General features: G+C 66.6%; 5 protein-coding genes across 12 annotated transcripts; 2 read left to right on the forward strand and 3 right to left on the reverse strand.

Moving 5' to 3' along the window:
- Positions 1 to 1049: 1049 nt before the first annotated feature.
- ARFIP2 (ARF interacting protein 2) lies at positions 1050 to 6635 on the reverse strand. 5 transcript variants are annotated; one of them, XM_085588142.1, is made up of 9 exons: positions 6534 to 6635; positions 5583 to 5690; positions 5382 to 5490; positions 4376 to 4495; positions 3722 to 3837; positions 3386 to 3607; positions 2867 to 3024; positions 2618 to 2792; positions 1050 to 2282 (listed from the first exon to the last, which is right to left on the reverse strand). In XM_085588142.1, exons 2-9 carry the CDS (start codon positions 5679 to 5681, stop codon positions 2127 to 2129), a joined length of 1155 nt encoding a protein of 384 aa, XP_085444268.1. In that variant the 5' UTR covers positions 5682 to 5690; positions 6534 to 6635; the 3' UTR covers positions 1050 to 2126. The 5 variants fall into 5 exon arrangements, with proteins under 5 accessions (XP_085444268.1, XP_085444266.1, XP_021394404.1 ...); XM_085588140.1 differs by lacking the exon at positions 6534 to 6635 and adding an exon at positions 6026 to 6218; XM_021538729.4 differs by lacking the exon at positions 4376 to 4495.
- Positions 6636 to 6649: 14 nt separating this feature from the next.
- On the forward strand, positions 6650 to 7528 carry TIMM10B (translocase of inner mitochondrial membrane 10B). The gene is made up of 3 exons (XM_021538731.4): positions 6650 to 6730; positions 6934 to 7029; positions 7097 to 7528. Exons 1-3 carry the CDS (start codon positions 6692 to 6694, stop codon positions 7292 to 7294), a joined length of 333 nt encoding a protein of 110 aa, XP_021394406.3. The 5' UTR covers positions 6650 to 6691; the 3' UTR covers positions 7295 to 7528.
- A 385-nt stretch (positions 7529 to 7913) lies between these two features.
- LOC110474956 (F-box/WD repeat-containing protein 7) lies at positions 7914 to 14861 on the reverse strand. The gene is made up of 13 exons (XM_021538768.3): positions 14673 to 14861; positions 13264 to 13437; positions 12642 to 12944; positions 12137 to 12219; positions 11654 to 11792; positions 11222 to 11356; positions 11016 to 11139; positions 10801 to 10937; positions 10032 to 10145; positions 9620 to 9801; positions 9291 to 9516; positions 8552 to 8762; positions 7914 to 8357 (listed from the first exon to the last, which is right to left on the reverse strand). Exons 1-13 carry the CDS (start codon positions 14793 to 14795, stop codon positions 8089 to 8091), a joined length of 2220 nt encoding a protein of 739 aa, XP_021394443.1. The 5' UTR covers positions 14796 to 14861; the 3' UTR covers positions 7914 to 8088.
- A 20-nt stretch (positions 14862 to 14881) lies between these two features.
- RRP8 (ribosomal RNA processing 8) lies at positions 14882 to 17490 on the reverse strand. Of its 2 annotated transcripts, XM_085588145.1 has the most exons (7): positions 17260 to 17490; positions 17024 to 17184; positions 16562 to 16946; positions 16204 to 16333; positions 15843 to 15949; positions 15648 to 15744; positions 14882 to 15071 (listed from the first exon to the last, which is right to left on the reverse strand). In XM_085588145.1, exons 1-7 carry the CDS (start codon positions 17307 to 17309, stop codon positions 14961 to 14963), a joined length of 1041 nt encoding a protein of 346 aa, XP_085444271.1. In that variant the 5' UTR covers positions 17310 to 17490; the 3' UTR covers positions 14882 to 14960. The 2 variants fall into 2 exon arrangements, with proteins under 2 accessions (XP_085444271.1, XP_085444270.1); XM_085588144.1 differs by lacking the exon at positions 14882 to 15071 and having other exon boundaries at positions 15256 to 15744; positions 17260 to 17446.
- Positions 17491 to 17630: 140 nt separating this feature from the next.
- On the forward strand, positions 17631 to 24012 carry ILK (integrin linked kinase). 3 transcript variants are annotated; one of them, XM_085588122.1, is made up of 13 exons: positions 17631 to 17850; positions 19599 to 19692; positions 20678 to 20843; positions 21169 to 21264; positions 21356 to 21452; positions 21548 to 21631; positions 21738 to 21823; positions 22067 to 22176; positions 22414 to 22541; positions 22639 to 22760; positions 22840 to 22939; positions 23016 to 23146; positions 23383 to 24012. In XM_085588122.1, exons 2-13 carry the CDS (start codon positions 19604 to 19606, stop codon positions 23530 to 23532), a joined length of 1359 nt encoding a protein of 452 aa, XP_085444248.1. In that variant the 5' UTR covers positions 17631 to 17850; positions 19599 to 19603; the 3' UTR covers positions 23533 to 24012. The 3 variants fall into 3 exon arrangements, with proteins under 3 accessions (XP_085444248.1, XP_085444243.1, XP_021394446.1); XM_085588117.1 differs by having other exon boundaries at positions 17631 to 17742; XM_021538771.3 differs by having other exon boundaries at positions 17631 to 17710.
- Positions 24013 to 24146: the final 134 nt, after the last annotated feature.

Below are 24146 nucleotides of genomic sequence, written 5' to 3' on the forward strand. Positions count from 1 at the left end.
GAGCAAGGATGATTATGAAGGGATAGGGAGTGACCTGACCTGGAACCCACCCCCAGGACCCTCCAGTCCCAGCCAGGCACCCCCAGAAGCAGCAAAAGGCGCTGAGGCTCAGCGTGTCCCACAGGCACCCACAGCACAGTGGGGACCAGGTGCTGGGACATCTGCAGCACAGCACAATCAAGTGGGCTCCTCTGCACCAAGACTTCCTCTGGCCCTCCACCCTCACCCCCAGTGAGGCTCCTTCTCCCCGCGGAGACCCCCGGTCCTTCCCCAGTATCCCCCAGGAGCCGGCGGATGGGCCTGGGAGCACAGAGCAGGTGCCTGGGAACAGCCTCATCCCTTGTGGGGCAGACACCCACCTGATTACCCACATCCGTGTCTGGGGAGTGGTAGGACCCCATGGGAGGGTTTCAGTGTTCCAGGGGGCCGGGGCAGAGGAAGAGGGTGTTCAGGAGGAAGGTTCAGGGGAGGTGGGGAATGTTCTGAAGGGAGTGTCCCAGGGGCCAGTGAGTGTTCTGGCGGTGTCCAGGAGCCCCAGGGGAGCAGCAACCAGAGCAGAAACAGGTTGAAGGGTGATGGGGGAGGGCACTGGATGGCCCCGGCCCCAGTCCCTGGCCTGGAGAAGGGGAATATATCCTGCGGGACTCCCGAGCTCTCAATGCCACCAGTGGGACAGCAGTGATGGTGCCAGGAAGCCCAGGCCAATCCCACCCAGCTTCCCCCTGCAGTGCCCCGCATCCTGTCCCCATTTACTCCCACCTGGTCCTGGTTCATGCTGGAGCAAGGGGTGGCTCCCCTCACCACACACAGGTGAGCAGGGTTCCCCCAAGCCCCGTGCTCACCCCCCAGAGCCATTTCTTCTGTACTCCAGCTCACTCCCCTTCCGAGCCTGGGGCCCCCACAAGGAGCAGCCAGCCCCCCCCCCGTGCCCTAGGGCTCCATCAGAGTCCTCACTGTTGTGGGGCTCATGCCCCCGTCTCCCACCCACCCTGGCAGCCCCAGCCTGCTGGGTGCAGCCCCTCCTCGTCCCACGGTAGCTCTGCACACACTGATCTGTACCATTTATTCGCGATTTTACAGAAGTCAGAGGGTTGGGGGGTCAGACCGTCACCAGGGCGGGGCAGGGGAAGTCGGATCCCGACATTAAATTATCAGTTAAATTAATGAGCAAGAAAAACCAACAGTTTTGTCTCAGGAGAAAGTGCCCAAGTGCGGGGGTAGGCGGGGGCCCCTCATGGCTTGGGGGTGAACCCGGGCCGGGACCCCAGCCCCCTGTGTGCAGCACATGTGCCCCAGTCCCAGGACAGGCATGCGCCCACACACGGACATGCATGGACACGCGTGCACCCCCTGTGCCCCACGGACGTTTGGTCCCTGCTTGGAGTCCCCCATCCTCTCTCAGAGTGCCATGGACCTGTGCCTGGCCAGCGACCCCCCCTGCCACTAGCAGCAGGGCACAGGGAGCCCTCACCAGCCCAGCCCAGGATGCCACAGCCCCAGGGAGGCAGGGGGGTCTTTGGGGGGTGCAGCCCCCTGTGAATCAGGAGTGCGTGAGCGGCCTGGCTGGAAACACCTGGGAACAGCCTGGAGGGGGGCCAGGGTGTCCCTGGCACTGGCAGGCACAGCGGGAGCCCCCCTGCGTGCCAGGTCCAGCAGGGAGGCCCCACAGCCTCTCCCTGGCACAGGGGGGGCCCAGCTGTCCCGGTGCCACCCCCACCCAGCTCCACTGTGCCCCAGGGCAGGGGGCTCTCTGGGTGGAAGCTGGCAGTGGGCCTGGGAGGGGCACGCCCTCATCCTGCCCCAGCGAGGCACAGGGGGACAGTGGAAGGCCCTGGCTCACCCCAAGGTGAGTAGGGTGTCTGGGGGCAGCAGCCCAGCGAGCCCCCTTAGGAGTGTCAGGGGCAGGGGGGGCTCCAGCTGTCTGCTGTGTAGGGCCTGTGCTGAGGAGCTGCTGCACCCTGCCCTGAGCAGGGGCTGTGGGATGAGGGGGGACCCAACCCACTGGCACCTCCCCATACCTGGTGGCCCCCCTCATCCGAGAGCAGGCCTGGGCTGTGGCCCCCATGAGCCCCCGGCCACAACTGAGGTCCATGTGTGCTCCTCCATCTGGGGGGGGCACAGGGAGCTCACTGCTCCTCCAGCCAGGAGGGCTTCTCGGCGCCAGGGGTCTTGAGCTTGATGTTGAACTGCTTGAGGGTCTGCTCAAGCTGCTGCTGGTTCCCAGCAAAGTACGCAGAGATGGCGTTGTGGAACAGCAGCAGTTGCTTGTGCATCACCTTGATCTGGGGGGGAGGGGATCATGACTGGGAGGGCCTGAGTCCACCCCAGCAGCACAGAAAAGGGCTTGGAAAGCCCTCTGAGGCCCCCCGAGTGCCACCACTCCCCCTCTGCACTGTCTGTTCCACCCAGTTCGTGTCTTCGAGTGACAAATGCAGCGTGGATGTCAAATCCCTGCAGGGACCCCATCCCTGTGCCCCCTATCTTTGCACTTCCCTCCCATCCCTGTCCCAAACCCCTCCTCCTCATGTGCCCCATCTCTGCATGCCCCACCTCTGTCTTGCATCTAGCATTCCTGTGCCCCCCATCCCCACCCCACACCTCCCATGTCTGCACCCACCTTGTTCTCCTCCAAGAATTTGAGCTTGATGGCCACGTCTGCCCGCAGCTTCTCGTACTTGTCCTTGTGGCTCTGGAACTGGCTCTGGGCAGCGTCCAGGCGGCTCACAGCACCGGCGTCGCGCGGGCCCATGCTCAGCTCCTCCAGGTCCGTGCGGTACGCGTCATACTCCAACCTGCGCAGAGTCCCGGCATCACCGACCTGCCTCCAGCCCTCCCCGGAGCCCTGAGCCCCCCAGGGCTGGCCCACCTGGCCGTCTCATACTGCTTCACTGTCATGAGCGTGTCCTCCATGGTCTTGTTGACCAGCGTATTGATGCTGGACACAAAGAAGTTAACGGCGCCCAGCAGCGTCTCCCCGTTCTTGCACAGCAGCTTCTGCGTCTCCGCGTTGTACCCAAACTCCTCCTGGGGACAGAGGGATGGGAGCACAGGTGAAGGGCCACGGATCACATCCCCACTCCCTTCTGTCAAGGGTGCTGGGGGAAAAGCCCCGAGACCACCAAGGCCAAGCATGACGCAGCACCACCGAGGCCAGCACCAGCACAACAGCCACTCCTGTGCAGATCATGTTGCTGCCCTGGTGTCCAAGTGTGACTCCCCAAGTCCTGACCCCCACAACCCCAGTGTCAAACCCCAGCTACACCTGCCCCCCCCCAGCCCCAGTGTCCAGGTGTCCCCTCCAAGTCTGGGTGCTCCCCATCCTCCCGCAGCCCTGGTGCCCAGGTGTCCTTGCCCTCACCCCAGCATCCCCCTAGCCCTGGCACACCTGGAGCTCAGGGGATTTCTGACTGAGGTCAGCAAAGGCGTCCCCCAGGGCGTGCTGGGTCTGTACGAGGCTGTAGAGGTGGGCCGTGAGCGCCCGTGCCAGGTGCAGGACACTCTCGTACTTGCGTTTGGTCTCACGCAGCAGCTCAATCTGGGTCTCCAGCTCCAGGTCCACTGTGCGGGACCCCCGGCCGAAGCGCTCCGAGAGCAGCTGCTTGGTGCACTGCAGCAGGGGGACACAGGGCCCCAAGGCGCCTGTGAGTCCCCCGAGCCACACCGAGAGCAGCTCCTCATGGGAGGGGAGCAGGAAGGCCCACTGGTGTCCCCTCACACTCACCTTGTAGGTGTTGATCCCCCACTTCTTGACAATGTCGAACTTCTCAACGGCAATGCCGCGCACGACCTCTTCTCCACCAGGCGGGGGTCCGGGGGGTGGTGGGTGCAGCCCAGGGCCTGGCACAGGGACAGGAATATGGCACCAGCTGCACGAGGGCGGCAGCCACGGGGAACGGGCAGCCCCAGCCTCCAGAGCCCTTGTCCTGGAGCTGCTATTTCTACAACAGCATGCCCAGCTCCAGGCATATGCCCAGCACCGGCTCACAGGCATTGTGATGAGGACCCTGCTCCTGCCAGCCCCCCTGAGGGTCCCACACAGGGGCACAGATCCCAGCCCAGCCATATCTGCTTGCACCAAGCCCTGCCCCATTCCTGCCGACTGCTGTCACCAGGTTGGACACAGGGGGAACACTGCCCAGTAGTAGTGGGAGCCCCTCAGGTGGGCTCCAGGGGCAGGGTGGGCCCCTCTGGCCAGGACCCACCTCTGAAACCCCTGGGCCCACCAGTGCTGTCATCTGTCCCAGCACAAGGATCAGCCCCAGGACCAGGCTCTGGCCATGACACAGCCGCCATGGGGGTTCTTACCAACGTCCCTAGGGAGGCCCGGGGCCCCCAGACCCAAGGGACGCCCGGGGTGGAGTGGGGGGCGCAGTACCTGCGGGAGCCGCGGCCGGGCGGGCCATCCTACGGGCAGCAGGCGCGCTGGGGGCAACCGACGGTCCTCGGGGGGGGTGAGGGTGGACAAGAGAGCCTGGAAATGGGGGGGCTGCGGGGGCTGAGCAGTGTGGGGCAGGACAGGATGGGGGCAAAGGGCATGGCACAGTGGGGTAGCCAGGGCAGAGGGACGGGGGGGCAAGGGACAGGGGCGAGTGCGCGGGCGGGCGGCAGCGGGAGAGCGACGGCAGCAGGTGAGCGTTGGAACCCAGAGACACAGCCACAGCCTCACAGACGGATGCCCCAGCCCAGGAAACCCCCACCTCTGGCCCCCGTGCAGGAACCCCTGCACCCCAAGGGCTGGGTAGGCCTGGCATCACGAGCACGCTGGGACACAGAGACACAGGGACACCGGGCCAGCAGTGGCGGTGCTCCAGGGAAGTGCACACCCGTGCAGTCTCCCTCTCTGCCCATATGGACCTTCCTCAGGCCCTGGGGAAGATCTCTCAGGGAGAGATCTGCATGGAACAAGGACAGTGCTGCCAGGTCTCCCAGGGTGCAGAGCCCAGCTGGCCCCGCTGTGGCCCGGTCTGACTGGGACAGCAAGAAGGGGTCAGCAGAGTGTGGGCTTGTGCCCCTGCCTGCCCCCTCATCCCCAGCACACTCCAGAGCTCCCGCTGCACATGGACCAGGACACACCAGGGATCCTCCACCAAGCAGGGATTCAGAATCTCACGGGGATGTCCTGACCAAGGGGATGGAAATTCCCAGCAGAGCCCACCCTGTGACAGGGGAGCAGCCCAGGGAGAGCGGAGCTGGGGCAGCAGCCCCTCCTCTGCCATCAGTGCACACTGCCACATGCTGCCCCTGCACAGAACCCAAGCCCACCCAGGAGCCACCTCGGCCAGGCTGTGGCACAGCCTCGTGTCATGAGTCAGGGGCACTGAGAAGAGATGAGCCCCTTGGTCCCACGATGGCCCCATTCCCTCCCAGCCCAACTCCACTACCTTTGATGGTGCCGGTGGGGATGATGCCCTCAGCCGTGCCCCCGTAGCCACCTGACACAATGCTGGTCTCATTCAGGTTGGGTCCTGACACCATCACCTGCTGCAGGTCCTGGGGGGCAGAATAGCACAGGGGGCTGAGAGGCAGAGATGGCACAGCCCTGGTACAACCCAAACACCCCCTAGGGTTCCCGAGCTCCAGACCTGCTCCAGGCCATCGTCCTCGGGCAGGCTGCTGGTGTCCCCGTTGCTGCTGATGGGGATCTCCATGGTGGCTGCCTTGCTCAGGATCCCGTCCGACATCCTCAGGGCCTGCAGGGACACGGCCGTGGTGCTGGGGCCAGGACCACCGCCCGGCCGGGGGCAGCAGCCACAGCCGGTACTGCGGGGCCGTGTTGGGACAGCAGGAGGCTTCGGCGCAGAGAGAAGGGCCCACATCGGCAGCCGCTGGCACCGAGCAGAGGCTGCCCGCTGCCTCCTGCAGCCACTCCCAGCCCGGCCCCACCGTCTCTCGGGACACCCCCGGCCCCCAGAACCGACCCGTGGGGTGGCACATCCCAGAGACCGCTGCGGCTCCCACACCATCACGCCAGGGCTCCAGGGCTCCCCCGCCCCTCGGGCCGCACTCCGTGCCCCCTCTCACGAACCCTGCCGGGATCCCCGCAGTCCGTGCCCCGGGACAGCGGCGCTGGCAGCGCGCAGCGCGGCGCCGGGAGCCACGTCCGCAGGAGAGCGGGAGGGGGCCCGCTGCGCTCGGACCGGTCCGGGCACATTCCACAGCAGGCGGGGCCCGGGGCGGGCTCCCGAGAACCCGTTACCTGCGACCTGTGCCCTCCCCGGCGGGGACAGGGCCCGGCCCAGCGCGGGGGGCGAGCCCTGCGGGCAGAGGCTGTCACCGCCCGGGGCCATCCCGGCCGCGGAACGGCCCCGCAGCCCCACAGCCCCCGCGGCGGGCGGGGGCAGCGCCCGCACGGAGCCCTCCGCAGCCACGCACGGCAAGGCCCCGGGACGGGACCGACCTCCGAGGGAACCCCCGGTGGCCGCTCCCGGCGGAGCCGGCCCGAGCGGGCGGCGGCGGCCGCAGCCCGGCTCCCGGGGCTCTCTCGGCCAGGCCCCGCTGGCCGTGCGCGGCCCCCCGGTGCCCCCCAGCCCCACCTGCGCCCCGGCCCCGCCGGGCCCCCCGCGCCGCTCCCGCTCCGCTCGGCCCGGGCGCGCCGCAAGTGCCGTCAGGGCCCGGAGGTGGCGTCATGGCTGAGCCGGGCGGATGTGACGGCGCGGGGAGTGCGGCGGGAGCGGCCCGGGCCGGGCCCGGCATGGACCCGGCGGCCGAGCACCGGCAGCAGCTCCGCAGCGTGAGCCGGGGGCGGCGTGTCCCGCCAGGCCTTCGGGGGGGTCCCGGGGCTCCAGCTGGGGGGTCGCGAGGTGCCGGGGTCGCAGGAGAGCCGGCGGGGCCCTGGAAGGGACTCGGGCTGGCCGGGGGGCGCGCCGGGACTCGCGGTGGGTTTCGGGGGTACCGGAGCGGCTCCGCCCGGTGTGATCCGCGCCTGCTCCCCAGCTGCGGGATTTCCTGCTGGTCTACAACCGCATGACCGAGCTCTGCTTCCGCCACTGCGTCTGCAACCTCAACTACCGGCTGCTCACGGGCCGCGAGGTGAGCGGGGCCCGGGGGCCGCGGGCCGGCTGCCCCCGCGCCCCCTGACCCCCGCCGTGCCCCGCAGGAGTCGTGCCTGGACAGCTGCGCCGCGAGGCTGGTCCGCGCCAACCACCGCCTGATGGGCGCCTACGTGGGACTGGTGCCGGCGCTGCTGCAGCGCCGCGCAGCCGAGCACGGCGCTGCGGCGGGGCCGCCCGCACTGCCGGCCTCCCCTGGACCGGCCCCGGGCCCCGCGGAAGACGCTCCCGCTGCCGGCACGTAGAAGCCCCTGGCCGCAGCTCCCCGCGGCCGTCGGACGCAGCAGCAGCCCTGCTGCGCTGGAGCTCCAGGCTGGAGCAGCATCCGCGCTGGGCCCCCGGAGCCCCGAGCAGCGGCTGGGCTATGCAGGGCACCGAGGATGGGGGGCACAGGAACAGGGGAAGGCCCCCCCTAGCCCTCCTGGCTGTGGATTTCTGGGAAGTGGAGTGTGAATACCAATAAAACATCTTCATAGTAATGGCTTAGTGTGACACGTGGGGAGGGCACCAGAGCCCTGGCCCCTGTTCGCTGCTGTGTGAACCCATGGCACAACAGGGAATCCAGGGAATTGCACCTCACTGGGAGACAAATGTCTCCCTACAGGACGCCCGTGATCACCGGGACATTGCAGGGCCCTGAACATTCTCACTGCAACTGTCAGGTGCAGAGCAGGCACTCAGGGCAGGGGGAGGGGGCAAGGTGGGGGTAGATGTCAGGTGCTGCCAGGCCAGTGCCCACCAGCTAAGGGCATGTGTATGCGTGGTCCCTAGGAGATCCTGGCCTCTTCTCTCCCTGCTGCAGCCCCTGGGCAGAGGGCGTGAGCTGCGGGTCCGGGACAGGCCTTAAGGCAGGTAAGCACGAGCCCCAGTACAGAAATAAATTGATATATTCCGTGTACAAAACATGCTCCTGCAGGCCCGGCCGGGCACTCCCGCGCATATAAATAAGGCCCGGCCCGACCTCCCCTCTGTCCTGCCCACGGGGGCCAGCGCCTGCGCCGGGGCCACCCCTCCCGCGGGACCCCCGGGCTGGCCGGGGTCACTTAAGGTCCACATCGAAGTCCAGCACCAGCAGCTTGGTCTCCTCGGTGCCATTGCGGCTGCCCACAGCACACACCAGCTTTGTGTTGGAGGCGCGGATGCGCCACACCACCCCACCCGAGCCCCCGCTCTCCAGGGCCACCAGGTTTCGCACAAACTCCCCTGTCTTCAGGTCCCACAGCTTCACTGTCCCGTCATCCGAGCTGGTCACCACGAACTTGGAGCTGAACTGCAGGCAGGTGACGGCACTCTGATGCTTGCTGGGACCTATGGGGAGGCACCCATGAGCCCCATGCATACCTGGGCCACCCACTGCTGTTGACATGGATCCTGCCACAGCTGGCAGCTTACAGCCAGCCCAGTCTCAAGGGCAAGGAGCTCCCTCCCAGCCCTGCCCCTTCCCAGCCCCCTGATGGAGAGAACATCCCACTGCCCCCCAGGGGTAAGGTATCCCCTCTCACCCTGCAGCGTCTGCAGGCACTGCCCTGTCTTGATGTCCCAGATCTTGACGGTGGAGTCGGCGTTGCCGGACACCAGGATGTTGTCACGCAGCTCCATCCCGCTGGTGAGTGACTGGTGCCCCATGAGCGTGTGCAGGCAGTTCCCGCTCTCCACATCCCACACGCGGATTGATGTGTCCAGGGACCCACTCACGATGTGTGTCCCATCAAACTGCCAGAGAGAAGGGGTCCAGCTCAGGATCGAGGACAGGAGTGTCCCTGGTTTGGGGCACAGCCCACAGCTCCGGCACTCCCTAGTCTGGGATACAGCACGCCCAGTTCCAGCACCAGCGACCCCAGTTCAGCAGCTGAGACACAGGCTCATGTGCCTCTTGGCTTTTTGAGCTGTAATGCTCCAGGGAAGGGGCATGGACGAGTGTTTGTGTCCACAGCATATGTGTGTGGGAAGTGGGATCAGGGGGGCAGAGACTGTCCCCAAAGGACACAAACAGGGTCCATGTGTCCTTGCAGGGCAGATACAGCCCCTTCAGGGCACACATGTCCCTGCAAAGCTCACAGGGCCTTGCACGACACACGCACAGCCTATTTGTCCCTACAGCACACGTGGGACCTTTGGCACAGCTTGTACCCATGACTGGAAGGCAGGGGAGAGATAGCAAGCCAGCAGGAAGGCAGGTTGTACCTGCAGGGAGCAGGGAGGGCAGGGGAGCAGCAGGAGGGAATGTGTGCAGGGCCGTACCTGCAGTGAGTAGACACGGTTGGTGTGCCCCTGCAGCGTGTGGGTGCAGCTCTCGCTCTCGGGGTCCCACACCTTGACTGTGTAGTCGTAGGCACCACTGACCACCTTGTTGCCATCATACTGGACGCAGCGCACAGCTGCCACATGGCCCATCAGCACATGCAGGCACTGCCCCGTCTCGATGTCCCAGAGCCGTAGCGTGGCATCCCGCGAGCCGCTCACCACCCTGCGGGAGAGGGGACACCTGGGGCCCAGCTGCCAGGGCAGCCTGGGGCTAACAGCCTCCCCGTGGATATTGTCCTCCCTCACACAGCACCCACAGTCCGTACCTGTTGCCGTGCAGGTGCATGCAGCGCACGGTGGAGGTGTGTCCGTACAGCGTGTGCACGCACTCGCCGCTGTCAGCGTTCCACACCTTGAGTGTGCGGTCAGTGGAGCCGCTGATGACAATGCTGTCCCTCATCTGGGAGGACCAAACCCCCCCAGTGTGGCCCACCAGCGTCTGCACACACTGTGGGGAACAGGACGGGAGAGGCAGGTGAGCCTCTCGCACTCCCCCACCCCAAAACAGCACAGAGGAGCAGCACAACTCTGTGTCCTTGTCATAACGGGCCCAAACCGACCCCAGCAGTCAGGGTGTAGCCCCAGCTGTGCCCAGCACAGGGAGATGGTCCCTGCCCCAAGCCCCTGTGGCGCCAGTGACAATGCCACACTCACTTGCCTGGTGACAGTGACACTCACCTCCCCTGTGACAGCTGACCACACTTTGAGTGTGTTGTCATCAGAGCCGCTTACTATGCGATTCCCACAGAACTGCAGGCAGGTGATCACATGGTCGTCATGGCCCTTCAGTACCTGTGGGAGCACAGGAGGGTGTGGGGGGCAGTGTGGCCCCACCCAGCCTGCAGGATCCCCCAGCATAATGAGCAGTGGGAAGGTAGCAGGAGCTGTGGGGAGGAAAGGCAGACGGGTCTCCAAACCACCTGCACCCCCTGGTGCTTCTGCAGGGCAGGGGAGCTGGAGTGTGTGGTGTGTCTGCTGCAGGGCCGGGGGTTACAGCAGAACAGGGAGTAGGAGGCTCAGGAACCCAGCAGCAAGAGAAGGGGTGGTGAGGACTCTGTCCAGGGGCAGGAGGGACCCCCACGGAGAGATCACCAGGGTTCTGGGACCCTGCACAGAACACAGTTGAGCCCTGTGACACTGCACTTTCCTTGGGTGCTGAGGCTGGCTGCAGCCCTGGATGGGGCCTTGGAAAGGGGCAAATGAAAGGACCCCCTTCTCCAGGCCCAGGAGATCTCATTTCTGCTGCCCCACTGCTCTGAACAAGCCGGATCTGCTCCCCATGGCAGATCCTGCGCCAGCTTCCCCACACCAGGGGCCTGAGGTCTGTCCCCAGAGGGACCCCCACCAGCCCCTCAGCCCTCCAGGGTCCACCCCTGGCAGGAGCACTCCCAGGCTCACCCTGGGGACCACAGCTCCCTGGAGTCAGCACTGGGACACCCAGACCTACTTTGGGGGGCCGCAGCTCCCCACTGCGCCAGTTCATGTCAATGCGGTGCTGACGCAGGAAGGCGAATTTCCAGGGGCTGTACATGAATCCGGGACTGAGCAGGCGTCGCTTCCTCAAGTGTAGGGGCTCCTCGATCCCTGCAGGGGACAACACAGCAGTGCCTCACCTGGATCAAGCCTGGGGTGGCCCCAGCCCCCAGCCGGGAGGGCCCTCACCCTCCTCACGGCACTTCTCCCTCCAAAGCAGGTTGTCCTCGGCCAGGACTCTCCAGTAGCGGCAAGTCTGGGCGGCACGGAGCAGGTCCCGTGGCTCCAGGAAAGACAAGACGTACAGGGCCAGCTACGTGGGGATAAAGGTCACAGAGAGGTCACAGGGGGAAGATCAGGTCAGGCCAGGCCCCTGGTCCCCAGGCTTCACTCACCTCCTTGGGCAGCAGGGAGATGAAGTCGCGCTGGAACTGGGGCTCGATGACCTGCATCATGTACTTGATCTGCGCTGGCTCACAGCGGTCAATGAGCTCATCCAGGGCCAGCAGCTTCTCAGGGCCGCTCCAGCGCTGCAGGGGGACCCCCAGTGACCCAGTGTCCCCAGCGAGCCCAGACACAGCCCTAGCAGCCAGGCCTCTTGTGCCAGGCCAGGAGCCTGAGGCAGGTGGCAGTTTGGTTGGTCACAGGTGCTGTGTGACAGGTGATACCACCCCTGGCCAGGGCTGAAACCTCCTGTGTGTTTCCTCACACAAATGAAACTACTCAAAATCCTCTGTGGGCCCAAACCCTGCCCACAGTGGGGATCCCTTAGGGTCGGCTCCCTCCCGTCACACCCAGGCTGCCTGGAGCCACCAGGTGAGCCATACCTGGAAGGTGCGGAGCCAGTCCTGTAGCTCAGGTGGGGGAGCCACCGAGGGGATGTGGCGGCGCCGGGCCTGCCCCACCTTGGCATTGCGCAGGTCGCCAAAGGTGGTCGTGGGGCTGGGTGTACAGGGACCCAGCGTCCTGGGAGAAACACCAGGCACAGCTGAGGCCATGGCACAGCTGGCATGTGCCAGCACTGCTCCGGGCCACAGTGCTCCAGAGGTATTGGAACTGGCTCCCACCAGTGGGAGCTCCACCCCACTGACCCCTTCTCTTTGCCCCCACCCTGCTGACCCCTTGCCCAGACATGTAGCCCAGCCTGCTCAGCAGATAGGCAACTGGTCAGGGCTGGATCTCTTCTGGGCCAACTCCTGCTCAATCCAAGTGGCCCTACCACCCTCCTGGGGAGGGCAGCACGAGCTATGTGCTGCCCCAGCACATAGAACCCCCTTCACCAGCTGCACTCAGAGCCCCCCACCCCTCACCTGCCATAGTCAGAGCCCTTGCACAGCTTCTTCCCAGGGGACAAGGCCCGGCCATCTGGGCCATTCTCTGACTTCCGCTTCATCTGTGGGACACAGGAGGTTGAAGTGGCTGGGAGAAACCCAGGCAGACCCCGGCAGACTCCCTGCCCACAGCTGATCCTTGCGGATCCCTACAGGCCACCCGCCCCTGCGGGCCCCCTGCCAAGAGCTATGGGACAGATCCCCACCTGCTCTTGCTTTCTCCCTTCAGGGTCCATGCAGCAACAAAGGGTCCCCATGCAGAGCAGGGGGGCTGCAGCAGGGCCAGCCAGGGCTGGGAACTGGGGTAGCACCTCCTTCCCCCACCCTATGACCAAGGACCCCCATGCAGGGCAGGGGTCTGCATGGAGGACTGGGGCAGTGTCTCTTCCCCCAGCCCCAGCAGCCAGGCACCATGGAATCCCAGCCTCCCATTCACCCTCCCGCAGGTGCCCACAGTGCCCCAGTACTCCCTGGTCCCTGGCACCTTGGGGCGCAAGTGCCGCAGCAGCCCCCCATCCCCAGTGCGCTGCAGGTAGTCGATCCAGCGCTCGCCCAGAGTGTAGTACAGGTATATGTTGCTGCTGTCTTCCCCCTCCTCGCTGCAGCAGCTCCCTTCTTCCTCCTCCTCCTCTTCTTCCTCCTCCTCCTCCCTGGTGGACCTGGGGGGCTCCTGTGGTCCCTGCCCCCCAGAACCATCAGGGTCTGCTCCGGACCTGAGGGTACCCTTCCAAGGGCGCTCTGGCTCCCAGGGCTCTGGCGCGTCCTCCTCCTCCTCTTCAGCCACCACCTGAAAGTCAAAAGGCAGGGAGCAGGGCTGACTCCACAGCAGCCTTGGGGCAGAGCCGTGCAGAGACCTTCAGTCTGCTGCTGGAGACCAGGGGTGGGGCAGGGGCTGGGAGTGCTGCTGGATGGCTGCCAGCGAGGGCCACAGCCCTGCAGCACAGGGGCTCCACTCAACAGCACTGTGGGGGGCTGCAGGGCAAGCATGACCACGAACTCCTCCAGAATCCTCCAGGTGCCATTTTGTCTGCTCGCCGTGAGCTTCCCCAGAGCCAAACCTCCTCCCTCAGCCTTGCACCTGGCAGCAGGAACCCTTCTGCACCCACCTGTGCCGCAGGTGCCCTGTGGTCCTCACTGTCCCCCGGGGGAGTGGGGCTGGCTCGCAGAGGCCCCTCAGGGCACCGCCGGCACGTCATGCGCTGGCTGTTGAGCTCCAGGATGCGCGTGGTGATGCCCTTGACATGCAGCAGGTCATCCAAGCAAGTGAAGCCCTTCAGTTCCTGCACGGAGGGAAGTCAGCCCTGCTCAGAACAGCATCCCTCCTGCTCCCAGAGCCCCCTGCCCAAGCGGCCCCACAGGGAAGAGTCACAGCACTGCAAAAGGGGGGCAGCAACCCAAAGCTGCCAGCTGCGGTAGGAGCACTGTGCCCCCCAGATGAGCAAGGTGGGGAGCGAGGCTGCAGCTCCAGGGCAGGGCAACAACTGGACACGTGCAGATGCACACGTGTGAGGGACCTTGGGCACTACCCAGCCCTGGCTTGGGATTAGCTGCCTTCTGTCACCCGATGCGGCTGCCGGAGCGCCTGCCATGGGAGGAACCCGGCAGGGCCGGGCTGTCCTGGGGCAGGACTCAGCAGACAACCAGCGCAGCCCACGGGGCCGGGAAGGGCCCGACAGGCCCTTCTGACCCGGCAGGGCTCATTTTACGGTGCTCCTGCTGCTCCCCACAAAGGGCTGCAGTAGCAGCAGCGCCCCGGACAGGCCCTGCTCCAGACCACCCTCCCGATGTATTCCCGGTTTCTGCCGTCCCGCCTCCCGGTGCGCATATGTCCACAGCATTTGGCCACCCAACCCTCTACCTCCCTTCCGAGCCCCAGACATGCCAAACGTTCCCAGCCCTGCCTCGCCCGGCCGCGGCGCTGCCCATCCCTGCAGCATCAGGGCACGGCTGCCGCCGACGCGCCCGTAGCGCCGGGCTGGGGCCGCTCCCGCCCGCCATGGGCGGTGACGCCGCTCGGAAGCCCTGGGGGCGCAGGGCCAGCCCGGTTCCCCGGTTCCCCGCTCGGGCCTGCCAGGACCCGGCGGCAGGGAGGACAGCACCGGGGGCGGCTGCGCTCGCCCAGCCCGCGGGCTCGGGGCGGGACTCGGGGATCGCGGCCCCGCACCTGCCCCGGCACCAGCACGGAAACAGCGCGGCCGCCCCGCACTCACCCCGCGGCCCGACAGCGGCACGGCCCCCCCGCCCCGGGTACCGGACAGACAATGCCCCGGCCCCCCGTCCCGGGTACCGGGACACACAGCGGCACGGCCCCCCCGCCCCGGGTACCGGACAGACAGTGCCCCGGCCCCCCGTCCCGGGTACCGGGACACACGGCGGCACGGCCCCCCCGCCCCGGGTACCGGACAGACAGTGCCCCGGCCCCCCCCGCCCCGGGTACCGGGACAGACAGTGCCCCGGCCTCCCGGTCCCGCCCCGGTCCCGGCCCGGCCGTTCAGCGCGGGGCGCCCCCCCGCACCTCTCTCTTGCGGACGATGCCGCGGGCACGGCGCCGGCCGATGCCGCTGAGGGCGCCCTCCAGCTCGGCCACGCCGGCGCGGTTGATGTCGAGCTTGGCCCCGGCGGGGCCCGGCCCCGACATCCCGGTACCGGCCCCGGGCGCCGCCGCCGCGCAGGCCCCACCGCAGCGCGCAGGCGCGGCCCCGCCCGCACACGCGCAGGCGCAGCCGTGAGGAAGCAGCGGTTTATTCGCGATCCCGCCCGGGGCGGGGCCGGCCGCCTGGCCCCGCCCCCTCCCGCCGCCCGGTCACCGCCGCTTGTACAGGCACGGCCGCAGGCGCAGCCCGGGGGCGGGGCCGGGCCGCACCGGGCCCGTCTTGGCGAACTCCAACACGTAGAAATAGGAGCTGGAGAGATCCTGGGGGCATGGGACACCCGACTCGGTTACTGCACCCCGGAGCCCCCACCATGCCATGGCCCTGGAACCCCCCACCCCTCCAGCAGCATTCAGTGCGCCCCCAGAGAACCCCAGGTCCCCCCGCCTCCTTCCAGAACCCCCCCCACTGCGTCCACACCCTGTTTCCAAAGCCCGGCCCCCAGAGTACTCCTCTAAATGCCCATTGTACCTATCCTCAACCCCACGCCACAATTCCTCCAGGCCCCGGGACCCCCAAGCCCCTCCAGGGCTACTCACCCACCTCCAGGCCCTACACTGCAATCCCAGTGTGCTCCAGCCTTAGCACCCCATCCAACCTGCGTCCCAAACCGCCACAGTGTGCCCCCACGGTCCCCAGGACCTCCAAACCCTCTCCCAGGACTCCACCCCTGTGTGTACACATCCCCATCTGCCGTCCCCCATGCACCAATCCCTTTCACCAACCCCCGGTGTGCTCCACACCAGGCTGGGCCTCAGCACACCGCCTCCTTGGACCCCTTCCCTGGGCTCCCTGGTTCCTGGTGCACCCAGTCCTAGGCACAACCCCTGGGGACACACCTTGGAGACAGTCCTGAAGCCCAGCTGCGTCATGGCGCTCAGGAAGGCACGGGTGTCCTCAAAGCGGCTGGCCACCTCGGCCACCATCAGGGTCCCCCTGCAGTCACTTGAGCTCTGACGGGATGCCCAGGCACCCCCAGGATGCTGCTCAGCATCCCCGCCCCAATCTCCCACTGCCCCACAGCCTCCACCTACCCGAGCTTGAGCACACGGTTGGCCTCTCCTAGGATCTCCTGCAGGTTGGTGCCCATCAGTGCCAGGCAGAACACGGCCACGTCCACCGACTCAGCTGCCAGTGGCACCTGCCCACCCCGGGACACCCCCGGAGAAGGAGGATGATGACTTGGCCTGGAAGCTGCTCTGCACACCCCCGGGAGCAGGAGGAGGACCATGACAGTGTTGATGGGGCTGGGACTCCCCGGGCTTGTGGATTCAGCCGTGTCCCAGGCACACACCCAGCTTTCAAACAGGCACACCCGTGCTTCCCCCCCACGGGACCCTCGGGGTCACGGTTCCCCACCTGCATGCCCTCCCTGCCCCGGGGCTGCCCAGCTACCTTGGCCATGTCACAGACGGTGACCCGCGGGCTCAGTGGCACCAGGTCAAAGCAGTGCACCTGGTTCTTGACGCTGGCGGCCAGTGTGCAGTCCCCGCAGCCAAAATCCGCCACCACTAGCGACGCCGGTCTGGGGCAGGGAGGGCGGGCTCAGAGCAGCCGGGCCCGGCGCCTCGTCCCCCCACTGTTCCCCAGTCATTCCCGAGCCCACCGCTCACAGACCCCTGCCATCCTCTGGCCCTGCGCCCCCCAGCACCTCCTCGGTGCATCCCCAGGCTCTCGGCTCTCCGACCAGCCCCCGGCCCCACTGACAACCCCTCCGCTCCACATTCCCCCCAGGCCTCGCCGTCCCGCTCACCGGCGGCGCAGGTAGCGCACGATGCGCTGCACCGGGCGCTCGGGCCAGCGCCGCACCTGACGCTCGAAGCCCCGGTGGTAGAGGTGGAAAGCGGTAGGGTCGGCGCGGAAGAGCCGCGCCGCGTCCCGGCTGCTGCCGGTGTAGAGCTGCTGGTTCAGATAGCGGAACCGGGCGCCGAGCAGCCGCTCCTCCATCCGCGCGCGGAGCGCCGCCGAGCGGCCCGAGCGGGGCTCCGGAGGCGCCTCCGCGGGGCCCGGCGGGTCCGGGGGGCCCGGCCTCAAGCCCCGCTCCCCGTCCGACCCCGCCGACGGCTCCTGCTGCCGCTGCCGCTTGTGCCGGTTCCGCCGCTGTCTACGGCTCAGTCCCGCCGGCTCAGCCGGGCCGTCTGGGAGCATCGGGAGGGGGGTCAGGGCGCGGAGGCGGCTCCCTCCTGCCTGCCGGGCCCTGGAACCGTCCCGGTACCTGCGTCCGGCCGCTGCCCAACCTCCCGGGGCTCGTCGGGACCGGCCGGGAGCTCCTCCGCCGCGGCCCGCGCCTCGCCGGCCTTCTTCCGCTTCCGGGGCCGCTTCCGCGCCGCCTCACCGTCCCGACCGGCCCCGGGCAGCCGCTTCTTTCGTGGGGTCCTGTGGAGGGCGGGGGCCGGTAACTTCCGCGCGCCCGAGACTGGCCCGGCCCGCCGCCCCCGCTTACCCGCTTACCGGTCGGCCTGGGCCCTCCGGGGCGCCGCGGGGCAGCGGCTCCGCTGCATCGTTCCAGCCCTGCTCCGCGAACATGGAGCGGGGACCCTCGGTCAGTACCGGGACCCACGTGCTGCCGCCCAGGGAGCGCCGCGGCAACAGCCCCTCCTCTCGGCCCGGAGGACCGGGCGGGGGCCTCGCTGCACGGGCGGTTCCGCGGGCGGCCCGCTCCGCCCCCGGCCGGGTAACCGCACCCCCGGTCAATTCGGCACGCCCGTAACCCCGCTTGCGACCCGCCCGGTACCCCGCCCCGCCTCCCTCCGCCCCGCCCGCTGCCCCGCCCGGTGCCGTGTGGCGGGGCCGCGGCCGGCGGGTTCCGGCCGGCAGAGGGCGCGCTCTCGGGGCGGAACCCCCGCGCCGTCCCGCGCCCGCCGCAGCCGCCGCCCTGCGGAGCCGCCGGGACACGCACCCGGTAACGGCGGGACAGGCACCGAGCGGGGACAGGTTGGGGAGGCCGCTAGTGCGGTTGCGGGCGACCCGGAGCGGGAGCAGGGCCGGACGAAGCCCTGCCGGAGCCGGAGCCGGGGCTGGGGCCGGGGCGGGCGCTGCAGGGTAGGGGTGGGGGGCGCAGGGGAGGGATTTGGGGTACAGGGGAGGGATGGAGTTACAGGGAAGCGATTGGGGGTACAGGGCAGGGATTGGGGGTACCGGGAGGGTTCGGGGTACAGGGAAGGGATTGGGGTACAGGGTAGGATTGGGGGCGCAAGGGAGGATTGGGGGCGCAGGGAAGGGTTGGGAGTACACGGTAGGGATTGGGGATACAGGGGAGGGTTGGGGGTACAGGGGAGGGTTTGGGGGTACAGGGCAGGATTGCAGGTACAGGGAAGGCACTGGGGGCTGAGGGAAGGGTTTGGGGTACAGGGAAGGATTGGGGGTACAGGGGAGGATTGGGGGCGCAGGGGAGGGTTGGGGGCGCAGGGGAGGGTTGGGAGTACACGGTAGGGATTGGGGGTACAGGGGAGGGTTGGGGGTACACGGTAGGGATTGGGGGTACAGGGAAGCCATTGGGGGTACAGGGAAGGCACTGTGGGCTGAGGGTCAGGGACTGATGGGGCTGCAGGGCAGAGCGGGTCCCTAGCAGCTGGTTTGGGGTAACATGGGGGACTGTGTCTCCACATCCCATCGCCTGCCCCAGGTGCTGAGCAAGGCCGAGCTGGGCACTTGGCCGCCCGGGCAGGGCCGGGGCTGGTAGGCCCTGGCAGCCCTGTGGGACTGGGTAGGGGCTGGTGGGTGACAGCAGGGCACAGTCCCGGGCCAAACAGGCGACATGGTGGGGCCAGGATGGAATGTCGTCACAGCGGTGTGGCATGTCCTGGGGACCCCTTTTCATGAGGTGCCCCAAAAGGCGTGGGGGATAAATCTCGTCTGGGAGTGTGGGTGCTCTGATGCCAGGACAGGGCCAGTGCTGCTGTGGGTATGCTAGGGCCATTCTAGGGTGTACAAGACCCTGGCAAAAATCCAGGGCTCTGCATCCCACCCCTCGAGCTGCCTGGGGCACAGGGTGCAGGCAGGGTCATGGGGGACAGCTGTAGGTGCTGGCAGCTGGTGGGAATCCCTCTGTGTCTAGATGGGAATCAGGTCCAGGGGGATCCTCCAGCAGCAGGTTTGAGCCCCATTGGGCGCATGTCAGGCATGTTGTATTCAATCTGACTGTCCCCACACTGTGAGACTCACTGCACATCTCTGCTCAGCATCACAGACAGCCAGGCAGCAGGTCCCACGCTCACAGACGAGGCCACAGGGGGACATGGGGAGCAGGGGGCAGCTCTGTGCCTGGCTCTGAGCTGGGATGTCCATGGATCCTCCATGTCCATGAGGTTTTCCATGCACGAGGCTTTGGGGTCCTGCTTTCTGAGCATGGCCCATGCCAGGCCTAGCCAAGTGGGTCAGGAAGGTCATGGGGCTGCAGGATCCCGTGCCAGGGATGCTGAGCTACCCCAGCCTCATTCCCCCACCAGATCTGCAGGGTCCCAAGTTGAGGGTGCTGAGCTCCCACAGGCTCACTCCCCGCCAGAGCTGTGGGCACCGGGGCCAGCTGTGCCTGGTGATAAGCCCGGGGGTGCCAGCCTGGCTTCCTGTGGGTGGCCACAGCCCCTCTGGAGTCACCCAGGATCTTCCCCTTGGACTGCTGGTCCAGCTCCAGCCCAGACCTCAGCCTGCCTGCAGCTTCCTGTAGCCTGCAGGGACGGGGCAGGAGGGGTCAGGGATGGGGCAGGAGGCTCCTGTACTTGCTGTTCCAGGGCCCTCCCTGCCCTGGGGGATCAGGGTCCTCATGTCTTTACCCACGTCCCCTCCCGCAGCTGCCATGGATGACATCTTCACACAGTGCCGGGAGGGCAACGCGGTTGCCGTGCGGCTGTGGCTGGACAACACCGAGAACGACCTCAACCAGGGGTGAGCGGGGCTGTGGGGGCTGTGCTGGGCGCTGGTTTCCGCCGCTCTCCGTGGAAAGGCAGGGGGCAGATGGCAGGACGCAGCTCCTCCCCACTGGAGGAAGTTACCGCATCGCTGAGGCACGAGGCCAAACATCCTCTGGCCACTTCCTCACGGCCACAGCCAGGGATCAGCTGGGCTGGGGCGACCTCCCCTGTCCCCGTGGTGGTGGCCGTGTCCGCTGACTTTATCCTCGTGTCCCCTGCCCCTCTAGGGAGCACCATGGCAGACGTGTGGGCACACGGCTGGGACCACTGGGGCCACTCTGTGTGCCCAGAGGTCTGCTCCCGTTTGAGGGATCTTGCAGGACTATGGGGTCCAACGTGTGTTCACAGCCATTCAGGAGCCACGTTTGGGCCAGGCATGCCTGCAGGGTGTGCAGCTGGCACAGCGTGACCCCATAGTGTGACTCCATACCATGATCCCATCCAGGCCATGGCCCTGGCATTCCGGACCTGCTCCCTTGGTCATGCCTCCCTGCCCCTCCTGGGGGTCCCAGGCACATGGGGCTCTCCCAGACCCATAGAAGGTGCTCAAAGAACTGTTCTGTGCTGGGTAGCCCCTGCCTGCAGGACCATGGTGGGGACAAATGGGGTCTGCTGTGCCAGGGGGCTGGAGGGGGGCTGTGGCTGTGGGGAGCCTGGGCTGGAGGGGAGCCAGGGCTGCAGCAGCCCCTCCGCCAGTTCCTAATCTCCATTTAAGGCCTGGCTGCCACCTCCTCCCTTACTTGGTCATGGAGTGGGGGGATGGGGACAGGATCCAGCTGTGATTCAGCCTTGGAGGAGACAGGATTTGGCCCAGGCTGCTGGGGCCCTGGTGGGGGTGGGTGGGAGTGGGATGGGTGTTCAACCTGGTCCCTTTGCCCCTGCCACTGGTGTTTTGAGAATGATGCCAGTGATGCCTGGGCCAGGGGGCTACAGCTCAGCAGAGCCCCCCCATCCTGCAGGGACGACCATGGGTTCAGCCCCCTGCACTGGGCCTGCCGCGAGGGCCGCTCCAACGTGGTGGACATGCTCATCATGCGCGGGGCCCGCATCAACGTCATGAACCGTGGCGATGACACCCCGCTGCACCTGGCCGCCAGCCACGGCCACCGGGACATCGTGCAGAAGGTACCTGTCCCCTGTGCTGGCACCTGCCCTTCCGCACCCCGTGTAGCCCTCCACGTTGCCCTCATGGGACTGGCTCTCCTTGTCACCGGTCAGGAACACCTGGCATCTCCCCAGCACTCCTGAGCTTCCCACTCCTCACAACCTCCCTCCAAATCCCTCTGAGCCCCACATCAGTTCAGCCCCCTCCCTACAGCTCCCAATGTGCTGCCCCTGCATCCCCCAGGGCAAGGCACAGGGAGGATGAGGGCTGTCCTGGGCTCATGGGGATCTTGCCTGGGCTTACAGGGACAGTCCTAGGCTCACAGGGACTGTCCCGTGTCCCCAGCTGATGCAATTCAAAGCAGACATCAATGCAGTGAATGAGCATGGGAACACACCACTGCACTATGCCTGCTTCTGGGGACACGAGCAGGTGGCTGAGGTGAGTGAGAGCATGGGCAGGAGGGAGGGCAGGCTGGGAGGGGGACTGAGGGGACAGCATAAACCACAGTCCTTGCTCCCTGCTCTCACAGGACCTGGTGGGCAGCGGGGCCCTGGTCAGCATTGCTAACAAATATGGTGAGACCCCCACAGACAAGGCCAAGACACCACTGCGAGAGGTCCTGAAAGGTACGAGGGTCCCTTAGGACCCCACAACTGACACAGCCTCCAGCCAGCCACAGCAGGCTCTGGGTGCCACCCTCCTCCTCCTCCTCCCTCTGCAGAGCGTGCTGAGAAGCTGGGCCAGAGCCTCACCAAGATCCCCTACAAGGACACGTTCTGGAAGGGCACAACCCGCACCCGGCCCAGTAAGGACTGGGGGTCCCTTGGGGGGTGCCATGGGTCCCCCGGGCCCTGCTGGCACTGCTTCCTGGATCCAGCAGCTATTAGGCACTCATCCCTCTTCCCCTGTAGGGAATGGGACCCTGAACAAATTGGCCGGGATTGACTTCAAACAGCTGAGCCTGAGCCACAAACTGAATGAGAACCAGTCGGGAGAGGTGGGTCCCTCTCATGCCCAGGTGGGCGCTGTGCCTGTGCAGACCGCCGTGTCCTGGCCCAACTGGGCACACTGTTCTGGAGTCCCATGGCCAGGTGCAGGGAGGGAGCTCCTCCCCATCTCAAGGGGCTCCCTTCTCATTGTGGACCCTTGGTCCTATGGGCTCCAGAGCCCCACACAGGGGCCTGGGGATGCTGGGGACTGCAGCCCTTTCACGGTGCCCATGTCTCTGCTCCTCCTCCAGCTGTGGAAGGGGCGCTGGCAGGGCAATGACATCGTAATCAAAATGCTGAAGATCCGGGACTGGACGACGCGAAAGAGCCGGGACTTCAATGAGGAGTACCCAAAACTGCGGTGGGTGCTGCACATGCCTGGGATCCACACCAGCGTTTGACCAGGGCCACTCTGGCACCTTCTCAGGGCCAACAGCAGCTCTCAGAGTATGGGACAGAAAGGAGCCTCCCAGCTCTGTGGGGCCAGGAATGCTTGGGGTGGTGGCCAAGGGCTGGGAGGCCCTGGGGGATGGCAAAGGCCAGATCAAGGGGTGCAGGCAGCCCCTTCCTGTTCTTAGGGCTGTCACTTCTCTTGCAGGATCTTTTCCCACCCCAATGTGCTGCCAGTGCTGGGTGCCTGCCAGGCCCCTCCAGCTCCCCACCCCATTGTCATCAGCCACTGGATGCCTTATGGTTCCCTCTACAACGTCCTGCACGAGGGAACCAGTGAGTGCTGGGGGACGGCGTTTGGGGGCAGCAGGGTCTCTCCAGCCACAGCCCTGGCTGGGCTTAGAGTGGGTTAACCCCGTCACCCCTTTCCCAGATTTTGTGGTGGACCAGATGCAGGCGGTGAAATTCGCCTTTGATATCGCACGGGGCATGGCCTTCCTGCACACGCTGGAGCCCCTCATCCCACGGCACCACCTCAACAGCCGCAGCATCATGGTGAGTGGGGAACAGCCCCTCTCCCGGGCTAGGGGCTCTCAGGGCAGGGAGGCTCCTGCTGACTGCCTGCTGTCCACAGATCGACGAGGACATGACAGCACGGATCAGCATGGCCGACGTCAAGTTCTCCTTCCAGTGCCCGGGGCGGATGTACGCCCCGGCCTGGGTGGCTCCCGAAGGTGAGTGCCCAGTTCCCAGCCCCCCCAGACCAGCCCCCTCACCCCCAGTCCCACTCAGCCCCCAGCCATCCCCCAGCCCTGCAGAAGAAACCAGAGGAGATCAACCGGCGCTCAGCTGACATGTGGAGCTTCGCAGTGCTGCTGTGGGAGCTGGTGACACGTGAGGTGCCCTTCGCTGACCTGTCCAACATGGAGATCGGTATGAAGGTGAGGGGGTGGAGGGGCAAAGGAGCTGATTTGGGTCAGAGTTAGGGCAGAAGTTCTGGCCTTTGGGGGTGGTGAGGCCCTGGCACAGGTTGCCCAGAGAATTCTGGTTGCTCCATACCTGGAAGCGTTTAAGGCCAGGTCGGAGGGGGTGTGGAACAACCTGGGCAGGTGGAAGGCGTCCCTGCTTGTGGGGGCAGGGTCCCAGTCCTGACTCTGGCTTCTCTTCTTGCTTGCAGGTAGCACTGGAGGGGCTACGTCCTACCATCCCCCCTGGCATCTCCCCCCACATCTGCAAACTGATGAAGATCTGCATGAACGAGGACCCAGCCAAGCGCCCCAAGTTCGACATGATCGTGCCCATCCTGGAGAAGATGCAGGAGAAGTAGAGAGGAGGAGCCTCCCCCCTCCAGTGCTGCCTTGCGCCCCCTGCCACCCCCAAGTGCCTTTAGCCCTAGAGCCAGGGGGGCCAGAGGACACCCCTCACCCTGAGCCAGCCACGGACACACGGTACAGATGGCACTACCTGCGCTGGAGCTCTGCAGGCTCTGGACCCCCACCCAGGGCAGCCCCTCCCCAGGGCAGCCCTAACCCAGCCTCTGGGCAGCCCCCAGTCCAGTGCAGCCCCCCTTCCCCAGGGCATGGTGTGGGGCTTGGCCCTGCTGCTGGGGGACGGGGCTGTGGGGCCCCCTGTCCCCCTTGCTGGGCAAAGCCCAACCCAGGACTCAGCACCCACGGCTGGGGGGAAAGGGGCAGGCCAGGAAAGGCCACCTGTGGTGCCCAGCACTGCCCCCGCTTTGCGCTTCACTGGCCACTTCCCTCTGGCCCCAGAATGGCCACTGGCAACCAAATAAATGTTTGGTATGGAACCAGCTGCTGGGGTACGGGGCGGAGGAATGGGGGGAGTTGTTTGGGGTGGGGGGCTGGAGTGACTGGGGGGCTGAGACTCACAGGGGATGTCTAGGACTGAGGGTGGGGTTGGATTGACATGGGGCTACCTTGC

This window comes from Lonchura striata, chromosome 1 (assembly GCF_050655825.1).
Source record: "Lonchura striata isolate lonStrDom1 chromosome 1, ASM5065582v1, whole genome shotgun sequence".
Classification (NCBI taxonomy): domain Eukaryota; kingdom Metazoa; phylum Chordata; class Aves; order Passeriformes; family Estrildidae; genus Lonchura; species Lonchura striata.